Genomic DNA, 13316 nt, shown 5'->3' with positions numbered 1-13316 from the left:
AAATTGAAGTGTATCTGTACTCTTATCGATTTAATAGAAAATAACGCGATAATCTAAATGATGTTTAATTTGTATTCCCAACGTATTCTTCATAACGTATTCTTCTTCTCTGTATAGACATGTGTAAAAGCTATTTTTCCTTTAAAATGTTAACAAAATAATTGAGTTCCGGTTGGCCTGTGCGGTGACGTAAAGACGCTCCGCCCCTCCTGCTTCCTCTTTCCCGTGGCGGTCTGCGAGAGGCACCATGAAGGCGTCTGGCACAGTACGTAACGTGGTCGAAAAGTCGTCTTAACGCCGCGACAGCCCGGCATCTGTTACACGCGGCGCTGCGTGGAAGTTTTGCGTTGGCACCGAAGTCGGCACTTCGGCCCCGAAACGCGCCGTGGAGCCTTTTAAAGGCTCCTTGCGCGCCGTGGAGCGCCGGATCTAACATGGCGCCCCGGTCGCGTTGTCGAAACCATGTGCTGCCACACGGCAGCAGTAGCTACGATGCGAATTATTGGTAGCAGTTTGGTCTTAGCAGCACACACGTGTACGTGTTACAAAGTGTACAAGGCTCGTTTTTTTTGTTTATTAAGTTTTTTTGTTTTTGTTTCCATGTGCCGTTTTTGGACATTTTTAGCTGAGCTTATTACTCGTTAGCATGCCGAGTGTTACCTCTTATACTTGTAATGTTTCATTAAATTAAGATTTGTTTTATTTCCAGTTTATTTAAAGTGAATGGACAATGGGGGTACGTGCATCTGTTTAGCACCCAAAAACCCAAAGATCATGTCACAGAATGCCATGATCTTGCCTGGTGTGCTTAAATAAATTTTTTGTGCCTTGTCGCCTTTCGGAAGCTGGTGTGCTCTCGAAAGTGAATTCAAGGTCCCACAATTCAAACCAATAACAATTCGAGTAAATAACATATTTTTTTCCCCTTCCGTTCAGCTTAGGGAGTACAAAGTAGTTGGGCGCCTCTTGCCCTCTGCCAAGAACCCTGCTCCCCCTCTTTATCGTATGAGGATCTTTGCCCCTAACCATGTGGTGGCCAAGTCCCGTTTCTGGTATTTCGTCTCCCAGTTGAGGAAGATGAAGAAGGCATCGGGAGAGACCGTTTACTGCGGCCTGGTGAGTAGGTTCTGCCAAAAAAAACAAACTAGCACGTCAGATGTTTGGCGTGGAACCTTCTGGTCATCACTTGAGATGTAACGACTGATTAGAGTTGCTCGTGTTGGTTCTGGGTGGCACATTTTAAATACTGGTTCTCTTTGTCTCACAGGTACATGAGAAGAGCCCATTGAGGGTGAAGAACTTTGGCATCTGGCTGCGTTATGACTCCCGTAGTGGAACTCACAACATGTACAGAGAGTACAGAGACCTGACCACCTCTGGGGCCGTCACTCAGTGCTGTGAGTATACCTACCTGTTGTAATATCTTCAGGGGGGAAAAATTGATTTATTGATCAATGGCTGAATTGCCTCTTCCAGACCGGGATATGGGAGCGCGCCACCGCGCCCGTGCTCACTCTATTCAGATCATGAAGGTGCAGGTGATTGCAGCCAATAAGTGTCGCAGACCTGCTATCAAGCAGTTCCATGTAAGTATCATATTAGTACTGGCGCAACATGTGGGATGATCTCTAGATGAACAGGATTAGTCCCATAAAATTAAACTTTATGAACGGTAAAAATAGGGATTTTTTTTTTTTTGCAAGTTTTGTTTCATTAAAAGCTTAGAAAGCTCCGTTCTCCATGAAATTGCTTGGTCATCTGTGCTGAATGAAAGGTTTTAGCTTTTAGTAGTAGGACCAGTGGAATTTGTCTGTGAATTGGTGTAATGGTCTGGTCTCCCACTGAGCTGACTTGGTAGGCAGCTTGGCTTTTAAAGAGTGCCTGAACAAAAGCCAGTGCTCTTCCAGATTTCAAGTTTACGGCCTCTAAACCTGCTAGCCGTTTAAAGGGAATGTGGTTCATTTGGGTTTTGAAGCCTGCATCCTTATTAACCCTTTCTTCTCCTGTGTAGGACTCAAAGATCAAGTTCCCTCTGCCCCACAGGGTCCTTCGTCGCCAGCACAAGCCCCGTTTCACCACCAAGAGACCAAACACCTTCTTCTAAAGTATATGTCAGTGCTTTTCAATTTGTGCTGGAGAATAAAAAAGAAATTACAAAAATGTCTGAAGTAATTCATTTCAGGACGTTGTTTTCATGCAAAAGTACGCATTATTCTGTTCAGCACCCAAAAACCCAAAGATTGTGCCACACAATGGCATGATCTTGCCTGGTGTGCTTACATCAACGTGCCTTGTCGCCTTTTGAAAGCTCATGTGCTCTTTAAAGTGAAATCAAGGCCCAACACTTGCCTGTGCTTCTTGCATCAGGTTTGGTTAAAACTCTTTGTCGTGTCCTGCATCAAGTCTAGAACTTTTCAATTACTAGATGCTTTCAATAAATGGTACTCATATTTTATCTAGATATTATTTTACCCATTTGAAAGTTGATATGTGGCCAAATATTTGTAAATAAGGAGCATTACAAGTGATGAGGATAATGGAGCTTCAAAAATGATCCCAAAATATTAAAATTGTAAGGAGATTGTAACATTGTTACAAAATTCCACATTTGGAGAACACTGACTACCATAGTTTTTTATATAATATTGATGGGGGTTAAAACTTCCTTCTGAACCAGAAGACCACAACATCACAGTTTCAAACCCCACTTACTACCATCATGTCCCTGAGCAGGACAATTAACCCTAAGTGTCTCCAGGGGAACTGTCCCTGTAACTACTGATTGTAATTCGCTCTGGATAAGGGCGTCTGACAAATGCCAATGTGCTTGCTGCTCTATGTGGTCCTGTATGCGTTAATGTAATATTCACGTAATTATTTAGTCATCACATTAGTTCTGCTGTTTTGATCTATGAATGGTGATCAGTGGTAAATGCTTCTTCCACCCCCTACCTAATAGTACAGGTAGTGCCAATTGTTTCTTCCCATCTTTCAACCAAAGAGCAAGTTGGGGTGGTAGTAGCCTAGTGGGTAAGACACTCGCCTATGAACCAGAAGACCCAGGTTCAAATCCCACTTACTACCATTGTGTCCCTGAGCAAGACACTTAACCCTAAGTTGCTCCAGGGAGACTGTCCCTGTAATACTGATTGTAAGTCGCTCTGGATAAGGGCGTCTGATAAATGCTGTAAATGTAAATGTAATGTAATGTAAGTTATGCATCCTTTTCAGTTCTAACTCCTCAGTGCTGGAACCAACTTCCTGTTAACATCAGAATGGCTGAGTTCTAACCCATCTTCCAAGTAATGATTAAAGACTAACCTGAATTTTCTATTGGACCAAATACACATAACTAATCCACTAATCCATTACTCATGTTTATTCTGACTGTTTTTTAAAATATTCTTTGTACCTTAATAGGGCTTGTCAAGTCTTGCTATACAGGTATGAGGATCAGATACAGACTACAAAACACTGATGTACATCACAATATTATATTGCCATCAATATTATATTCATAAATATTATGCATACATATTATATCAATAATAAACACATACATATTTTATACATCTGTTTATATTTATCATATATATATATATATAAATCCATATTACGTATTCATATTGTAGATTTTATATTATTGTATATTATATTTGATCTGAATATTGTCATTGTATCTACTTTAACCCAATTCCTTGGCCAATAAACACAATTCTGATTCTGATAAATGAATATAAATCTAGTCAACGCCTTCACCAACACACGGTTACATGACTGCATGCAAATTGATGCACTGTTCACTACAGGATATCAGTTTTCCAGTCTCAACACAAGAGGGCGCTGTTGTACAACAAACCTGACCAATGTGACTCCAAACCATCTCCGCCACCACACCATATGATGTGTGGCACAATCAATTTATAAATCCAAAGTTTGCATTGTAGAATGAAAAAAACCTTGCAAATGTATAGTTTTATTGACTTTGCTATGGTTTGCTGTAAATAAAACGAGTATAATTCAAATGACAAATATTGCTATATTTTTTTGCATTTGTCTTTGCAATTGTATGTATGTTACAAAAGTTCCTCATTGTTATATATGAGTATAATTTACCACACAAATGTTGCTGCAGTGTGTAAGGCATGGATACGTTATGGGGAATATATTAGACAGAGGAAAATAAAACCATGCTTTGTATTATTTTCCAAAAGACAGTGGCACTGGAAAACTGATGGCTGACTTCATGTGGTAATGAACCTCTTACAAAAGCTTAGCCAGCATTGCGGCCTTCCGTGACAGAGAGGGGAAAGGTGGTCGAAACGGTGCCATATCGAGCTATTGACAAGTCGCTGTCGAAGAATGAAGCATTCTAAATGTTCTATGAGCTGGCAGTGGCCTGGCGTCTCAGCTCCAACTAAAGTGAGCTCACTAAATATTTTGGACATCTGCATGCAATTCGTGAATTTAATAAACGCGTGACACGCAGTTCTGGGTGCTGTTAGGGCTTGGTGAGACCGTACGTACAGTGATTCTTTTTGCCAGACCCAGGTCTATGGAAACAACATTTACAGCGTTTATCAGACGCCCTTATCCAGAGCAATTTACAATCAGTAATTACAGGGACAGTCCCCCTGGAGACACTCAGGGTTAAGTGTCTTGCTCAGGGACACAATGGTAGTAAGTCTAGATGTAAAAAGGAAGGCCCAAAATTGATTTACATTGACATGAAAGTAGCTGATTAGCATCCATGGGTAGAATGTGTTCATAATTCAGTCAACTGCTTGCAATTCGAAGGCAACTTGTTTGTACCAATGGAACTGCATGCCATGTATGAACGTTTTCAAGCTCACATTAAGCTGGTACTGCAGTAGGGTTACAGTAGAGATGTAGGGGATGAAATGTCTGATGCTGGATGGTGTGTGTAGGTTTGCCAACCATCCCGTATTGCCCAACATCCTGGAATATGGGTGATTTCGATTTCATCCCTTGCGAATCCAGTCTCGTATTCCAATCATAGACTTGTCAACCAATAATAGACAGTTATAAGCATGGCGAAACTCATGCAAGCATTGCTATGAGTTCAGGACTGTCATGCAGGCCACAACTTGCAAGATCACTTTATATAGATCTATTATTATGGCCCGGCGATATGAACTGCAAAAACACAGAAACTACAGATCCCTTAATTCACTGCGGTACTTGCCTTGCTAATCGCGATCTTTACATTAGAGCTGAATCTGTACAGGAGCAGTTTCCACTTGGGATGTGCTATTCCACAGATTTCCTTTTTGATCAGATACCAATTAAAATGAATAAAATGAATATGATGACTCATACAAAAACGTAATGTTTTTCGAAAATCGAAATAAATAGGGCCGTGGGGTGCGGCCAACTGCTCTGCGCATGCACCTGCAAGAAAGTGTCCCACCTTTGGGGTTGAGGCAGTTGGCAACCCTCGGGGCGTCTTTACTGTGATGATGCAAGGATGGCGGTCATCGCAAAGGAGTGGGTGACTGAAGTGAGTGATGACGAACCGGCCTCCCCCCCGACCACCTTCTGGTCACGGCCAATGCCAGGTTTACTGTTCTGTGGCCAGCGTTCTGGGCCTGAGGTGGCAGAAAACACCTCCCACACCCCCCAGGGACTGAGCTTTCCAGGAACCCTCCATGGGTTTTAAGCAGCGAAGCCTCAAGCCACAGGACCCACAGCACATAAAGGCTCTTAGTTCGACCGGCCGGTGGGCATGGATAGAGCGACGCGGCAGTGGTAGTGGTGGGGTTTATTTGTTTGTGTGTGTTTACTGGGGATGGGGGGGGATAATCTGGTCAAACAAGGCAGGCTCTTTGAACGGCCCCCCAGTGCCAAGGATGCAGCGGGTTCTTATACAGGCAGGGGTTTCACAGGGTGCTGGACAGCATCAACAGGGTGCCCCTTTGTGGCTAGGCATCTGACATTACCATTTAAAAAAGAAATTTTCTCATGACCAATAAGATTTGCCATTTTGTTCCCTTTAAAAGTCACACCAGTAGTCGTCGTGACAATTTGCCAAGACGTTTGAGGAGTTCCACCTAGAATGAGTCACGACGAAGGGGCCTGATGTCTTGATCTGTGAGGAGCAAGTCAGAACGCTGACACAGCTGTTGAGAAAGCACACTTTTCTCAGACAGTTACGTTCAGTACCATTTCATTTTCCTGTACTGTTCTGCATGCAATTTGGTTGGGGAAACCGCACGCTGGCCACGTTGCTTGCAATCTCCATGTCAGATGAACTAGTCCCACCACATGTTCCAGCCGTCACATGTCCAGTGCACTCAGTGCAGTTTGCTGTGCATTAGCCAACATGAATTAAGACATTATGTAAAATACAGTCATTTAAAGAAAATCGAAAATTGGGGGCAAAATACAACAAGAGAAAATCGCTGCTCAGTTCACATGCCAGAGGTCTCCAGGAGAGTGACAGAATTTAGAAGAAAAATTGTGAATCCTGAGTCGAAATAATGACACATTCAACCTTGAATGATGATTGAATCCAAATCATCAGTAGTGACACCCCTGACAGACAACAAAATTATACTTGCCTACAGAGCGACTAGTTTTGCACGCACCTACCTGAACTCAATTATACAGGCTTATACTCTACAGAACACCTCCTAACTACATGAAATCCCTCATCCATCATGCAAGTCTAATCAATGACAATAAAGATATTCTGATTCTTCTGATTCTGACTGTTGTTAAGGATCAACTGGTCATTTTTAATGCAACAATTTTTAATACAACTTTTTATGAAGATAAATGTTCCAATAATATATAGCAAAATTATATTTAATGAGGTGAGATACAATAATGCACATTATTATCCTAGGCTTATCCTACTGCACCATCCATAAATTCTTATCAGGATGGCTACGTCATCACAACAGCTTATGATTTTAGATATTTAACTATACATTCACTTATATTCCAATCTCAATTCCAAAACATCCATTTTTATCAACACAGGATACCCAGATAATTGTCCAATATATGGTCATCTATACTAGACTATAACTCACTTCTGCCAGATCTATTGGGTTGGGTTGTTGGATTTCTATGAAGGATATTTTAAGGAACAGGTTGTCTGCCAAATGCTGTACATGTAAATTCATAACTGTTGACAACAACACCTGAATAGGTTTTCTGGCACCTTCATAATGACTGGACTGTGTTCGTTTCTGAGATCTAACAGCTCTTACCAATGGCATACAAAGTCTGACAAATGAATTATTGTGTCACTCACTCACTTTCTATAATCACACACACCATTAACTCACACACTGACACCTACAGCCAATCCACATACTGTACATTCCTTTTGGATGAAAATCCACATGCCACCGTGCAGCACTAATGAATTCATTTTGTGTAAATATTAACTGTACAGCTCTGCATATAGGAGCAGTGGATTGGACATCAGTCTTATCCCACCACACACATCCTACAAAAAGTGTCAGAATGTTTTCAGCAATATCTAATAAACCAGCAGAGAAAAGTATTCACTCTGTAATGCAATGTAATTTTTCATTGAGGCATTTTGGTATTCGCCATCCGGCGGGTGAACAGTCTCTCTCTGTCTTTGTGAGGTGTGCACAAGCTCTTGGTAACCATCAGTTAGAAACTCTTTCAGTGGCATGCAGACCTGCAGGACGTTTTCTTACCATTGTGGCCCTTTAATCAAAAAGCAGACATCAAGAAAAAAAAAACTATGGGGTTGATCCAAAAAGCACTTTTAGTGTCTTTTCCAAGGTTTCCTACATACCCTTGAAATAAGAGTACCTTTCCACACAAAAATGCATGTCGGTGGAAAGCAAAAGAGCCAAAAAATAGCTGAAAAATGATCAGCACCATGGCAAAACTTTTGCCGTTTTACACATACTACCTGAAGGAAAACATGCTGAATCAGCACCAGCCACTGTGACTGATTAAGGATGCCCAATAGTCATGAGACGAAGTGTTTAGTGTATGATGTGGGATGCTCAACCCAAAGATCATGCTCCCCATGTCTGACCATATTGGTCTGATCCAAAAATAAAAAATCAAACACCATAAAGGAATATGAGCCCGATAATAAAAGTGCATAATAAAGCTTATATGAAACAATAATAGAATGTTCACTAATGTCATGTTAAGTGTGCCTTTAGTATTTATAGTAATAAACAGATACTATACTAAAGGACTTGCTAGTTTAGCCCTTTTTATGTTTTAGTGTCATTATTTCAGGCACCCAGAAGACAAACTTTAACAATAAGTTTCTATAATTCTAAAATGGGAGGAGCCCATAATGATGACTGACAGCTCTCATGCACTTCATAATTCATGACAAATTAATCCCTCTCTTTTTAATACTCCACATGGGCAAAGTAGGGTAAGTATCATTGCCATCAAGCACAGACAAAAATGCATATTGAAAATGTTGGGTTGCTCACCTATTCCCCTTCATTTTATCTGCTTGTGAAACCTCATGTTCATGACCACATCAGTAGATGTCGATCTCTGTAGTACTCAAACATGCTAGATTATTAGCACTTTAAGGATGTTGATTGGCAAATGTGTATTTTTACACTATAAACATCTTCATTTTACTTGGTTGGTACTTCAAGACTTCAGTGACCCTGACAAGCTAAACACATTGCATATTAGCAGCAAATTAATTCATTATAAAAGTATTCTGACACTGTAATTTTGATAATGTATTTTTTATTTTTCATTATTACATGTTTCCTACATTTTAAGCTTTAACTACACATATTTTTATTGACTCAACTGCTTCTTATTTCTAGAAAATATTTTGATGTGCAAAAACCTGAATCCAATGGCAAATATAATAATTTCTTTCTAACACAGGAATATGAAACAGTTTGAGCTTCTTGTGGGTGCATCTTCACTCTCAGTGTTCTGCTCTATCCAGTCGTTGTTCCCGACTGAAGGTCAAGAGATTCAGGTTCTTAGTGACCCTGACCTGAATAAGCATGGGAGGGTGGGTGGGTGGTCCTATTGTACCCTGTAGATGACCTGGTCTCCATGACCATCTGACCTAATGCCAAAAGAGATGATCTGGGGTTGTCAACTTGGACAAAAGGGAAAACGCAGCCAACAAGTGCTCAGCACATGTGAGCAAGTCACTGATAAAGTTGAGGCCAAGGGTGTGTAAAGCTGTCACCAAGGCAAAAAATGTCTTTCAACAGTCGGCAATATAAAATGTGCTGATTTGTTTAACACCCCATTGATCTATGCATGTTTCCATATGTATTTTCACACAGCATTGTGGTGTCTTTGTCGTCATTTTAACATGTAGAATGCTGTGAAGATGTGCAGATGGGTTCCTGCAACTGACTGCAGCTGGATATGCACAGGCTACAAAATGTGACATTTGCACCGTCACTTTACAGGGACACGCCTTCAATTTAAAAAGCCATTTAATCAGCAGGACATTCATTAAAAACCACATGCAGGCAAACCCATTCAGAGACAGAGACCTGGTGAATGCAACCGACAGGGCCTTCTGACATTTCCTCCCACGCAGAAGATTACAGCTGAACATTTGTGAAAAGTTCACATGTCAACATCTTAGTGTGCCAGTTAAGATCAAAGAACAGCTTGAGGTTTACAAATAGTTGTTATTGCTTTGGGAAGAGCAACGTGTGGAAAATTGGCATCCGAATTCCTTTATATTCTTCCTAAACTGTCATCACGAGAAAAGAGCCTTTTAGCATGAACGTTAGTGGCGTTTAGAGAGCCATAAAATCGTCCATTGTTTTTCCTTGTTTTCTGCTTCTCACAAGTTTTGGTCAGTCCCAAGGAAGAGACTAGCTCAATCATGATATAGTAGAGCAATAAATAATGTTTCATTCATGTAATGAATTTACACACTGAATACACAATAGTCGGGTGGTTTCAATAACATTGAGCTTTTAGTCTTCTACACAATGGAACAACATCATCAAGAAAGGACTGTGGATTGCTCAGAGCAGAGACTACTTCTTCACAAGCACTTAAATCAGCAGACAAAGTTACACAATAAGATTGAGAGAGATGTGTTCCTTTGTTTTAACTGAAGAAAGAAAGAAATCAGGTTCATGCTGTCACAGTTACCTTAATCGCCCAGTCGCTCTGGCTTATGCAAACCAATTACAATCATAAGCAACAAAAAAAAAATTAAGATATATTAAAAATGGTTCCCAGGCAATATTAGTCTGAAATGATAAGATTGCATTTGAATGCCATTGGATTTACGTTGGATTTATGTAGTGTATATATGCCATATTGCAATGCAGAGCTAGTATATACTAGCAGAATATACATTATTTATAATGTACATATTATATTATTATTTTGCTACCTCAAGTGTACTATGAATATTTCATAAACCTCTAATAAACTTGTTACAACTTAGCCTCCATATGAAACACTACACAGAATATTCTCTTCGCTGGCCTGGGTCAAATTTTCTGGATGGGGAAAGTAGAGCAGATGCTATCGATCATAACATTCCAACATTCCTGGAATCTTGGAGGGAATAAAGAATAGGATCCAGAGTTCTGGCTAAGTGCTGGTGTACGATGCATGATTCTTGTCTATTTTGGATCCTGACTGTCAGCACTCTGCTACATATTTAGACAATGCTCATGGAACAATTTGAACACTGAAGAAATCATTTAATACATTAAAAACATGAACCTGAGTGGTGTTCACACTCACAAATGCACATTTTTACAAGTTTTGTGACACATCCATATTGACCCATACTGTTTGATCAATACATTATGCACATTTGAACATTTGTATTTACATTTAAGGCATTTGGCAGATGCCCTTATCCAGAGCGACTTACAACTTGCTTTCAAGTTACCATCAATGAACAGTTGCTATATCCAAAAATATCTGGATTGGATCCATCACTGATGCAGAATTGGGACTTTATTCTGACAGAATGGACTGGGCAGGCAGTAGGAATTGTGCATGGGTAGCAGTACAGGCGCATCTGCTGATCCCAGTTTAAGCATTTAAATTGGCATTAAAAATAAATTTACACTCAAACAAAATAGCACCCTATTAGTTTAAAACGAATACATAGACATGAACAAGTAAATTTCAGGATCTTTCAAGGTTCAGAATAAAAAAAAGATAACATTTTGGACAATGTGGAACAAGACCTTAGCATGCAAACTTTTTTCTAGAGCACAATAATTGCTTGTGGTTGATTAAGTGATTGCATCAATACATACCACTGTAAAAATGAGACTTCTGTATAATACTTTATCTGTCAATGCTTGACATGGTAAAATTGTCATTTAATATACAAAGACAAGATGTAAAAGCTCATCAGTACTATTAGAAAACATGGGTGGGAAGGAATGGATGCAAACGCATGACTCACACACACAAAGGAATTCAAGAAATAATAAATAGGACACGGGAGCCTTACACTAGACGTAAAACAAGGTTAAAAGATAAATAACAGGATGAGGAATTTACACTAATTGTCACAATGGCTGGACATGGCGAGGAAGAAGGATGCATACGCACGACGTCACGAAACAGGGGTTTAATACATGGTGAACAGCTCAAGGGAAACACCACCAAACAAGCGAACAGACACAAACAGGGCAGCTTTATACAGTCATACACAGGTGAACACGGTCAGGAAACATAATAACGCAGGATCAACATGAAACTCCAGTCTGAATTCCGGACCCGGAGTGGCCCCTGCCGGACCAGATCATGACACTAATAGTAAAAGATGAAAATGATCAAGGTTATCAGGAACACATTAAATCCTGGTCTAGAGTATCTGGAACTGTCCAGAGCCTGAGGAGTACCTATATTCTGACAGGTGAAGTGAACAACATTGATTATTTCATTACAGTGGGGCTGGTCACTGTTTCAGAAGCATTTTGTCCCTCAAGCTGTAAAGGCTGATCCAACACAATTCTGTAGCTCAAATATCTGAAACAGTTGTCAGACAGGCTGCAGACTGGTCAGGGTGTCCATGCTGACCCATGAGCTCCACCAAAACTATGAACATCAAAACTGAGCCAGAGAGCAATGGAAGAAGGTGCCCTGGTCTGAGGAATCATGCTTTCTTTTACATTGTCTGGATGGCTGAAGACATGGCACATGAATGCACTATGGGAAGTTGCTATGGCCACGTTTGACACACGTATTTAAACAGGGTTGTTGTTCACCTCTTCATGGAAACTATACTCCATGTGGACAGTGCCATCTTTCAGCAGATTAACACTGCAAAAATGGCCCAAGAAAGGTTTGAGGAACACAAATATAAATTTTGGGTGTTGACTTAGCCTCCAATTTCTTTGAGTCTGACCCATGGAGGACCTTACCTTTTAACTTATAGGACTTAAAAATCTGCTACTGCTTCAGAAGTCTACAATTGTGGCCATCATGACAGAATGGAGACCATTTTGTCATGCTGATTGCGTTAGAATAGCAGACTGGATACTTGAAACCGTTGTTCTTCCTCTGTTAACCATGGCTACCTGAAAGGAAACACATCATTGCGTAGCATAAAAATAGCTTCACAGGCAAGGATGTTGCAGCAACTAAGATTTCACCTAAATCAACCTTTTATCAGATCATCAAAAGTTCAAGTTCAAGTGATGTGAAGAAGGCTTCAGAGAAAGCCTGTAGTCAACTGCAGTGGAGTCCAGGCCTTGATGAGTCAGGGTTCTTTTGGCAGGAGAAGGGGGAACCTCATCAACATAAGTGAGTGGTCATACGTGGCGCCCCGGGGTCACCTGATTAGGGAGTCCCGATCCATTGAACCTGGCACCAATTGGGCAATTGGGATTTGCACTATGTCCCATCTCTGCGCTTCCTTCCACTGTCAGCCCCGTGGATGTGACATCATAACGTTATGGCTGATCAGTATATTCGCAGACTGACTGCTTTGAAAAGCATGCGTTGGCCAGAATCATTACCAGTAAAAATCAAGAAAATCCTGGGGCATCATCTTCTTGCCAGACTATGATGTGTGTTTTTCCTTCTCGAAATGCATGCTTGGTACACACCGCAGGACACGTGGAAAAACGCACGTCTTTCACAGAATCCGGAGCCTTCGAGGGATTCTTTCTGGACGTTTCCAGATCAGTTTCAGGGCTATCATTGTTAGCCCCATGCAAATCCCGGTCCCCCTCCAAGCGTCCTATCAGGCTCATTTCCAACATGGTGCCACTATGGTGCTAGCGTCCTACTTCATCCCAATCATTAACACACTCTGGCCCTGATTTTAGGATTAGCACTTTAGTAGGTGCAAA

At 40.8% G+C, this 13316-nt stretch overlaps 1 protein-coding gene and 2 non-coding genes across 3 annotated transcripts; all 3 read left to right on the top strand.

Annotated features, from left to right (window-relative positions):
* Positions 1–209: 209 nt before the first annotated feature.
* Positions 210–2160, top strand: rpl18a (ribosomal protein L18a). The gene is made up of 5 exons (XM_028954836.1): positions 210–265; positions 937–1116; positions 1268–1397; positions 1477–1586; positions 2012–2160. Exons 1-5 carry the CDS (start codon positions 248–250, stop codon positions 2102–2104), a joined length of 531 nt encoding a protein of 176 aa, XP_028810669.1. The 5' UTR covers positions 210–247; the 3' UTR covers positions 2105–2160.
* Positions 751–884, top strand: LOC114765468 (small nucleolar RNA SNORA68). The gene has a single exon (XR_003742652.1). It is a non-coding gene; the product is annotated as a small nucleolar RNA SNORA68 (small nucleolar RNA).
* Positions 2161–2218: 58 nt separating the features above from the next.
* Positions 2219–2347, top strand: LOC114765467 (small nucleolar RNA SNORA68). Its single transcript, XR_003742651.1, has one exon. It is a non-coding gene; the product is annotated as a small nucleolar RNA SNORA68 (small nucleolar RNA).
* Positions 2348–13316: the final 10969 nt, after the last annotated feature.

This window comes from Denticeps clupeoides, chromosome 15 (genome assembly GCF_900700375.1).
Source record: "Denticeps clupeoides chromosome 15, fDenClu1.1, whole genome shotgun sequence".
Classification (NCBI taxonomy): Eukaryota; Metazoa; Chordata; class Actinopteri; order Clupeiformes; family Denticipitidae; genus Denticeps; species Denticeps clupeoides.
The sequence above is the reverse complement of the archived record's forward strand: the minus strand, read 5'-3'. Positions and strand labels throughout refer to the sequence as shown.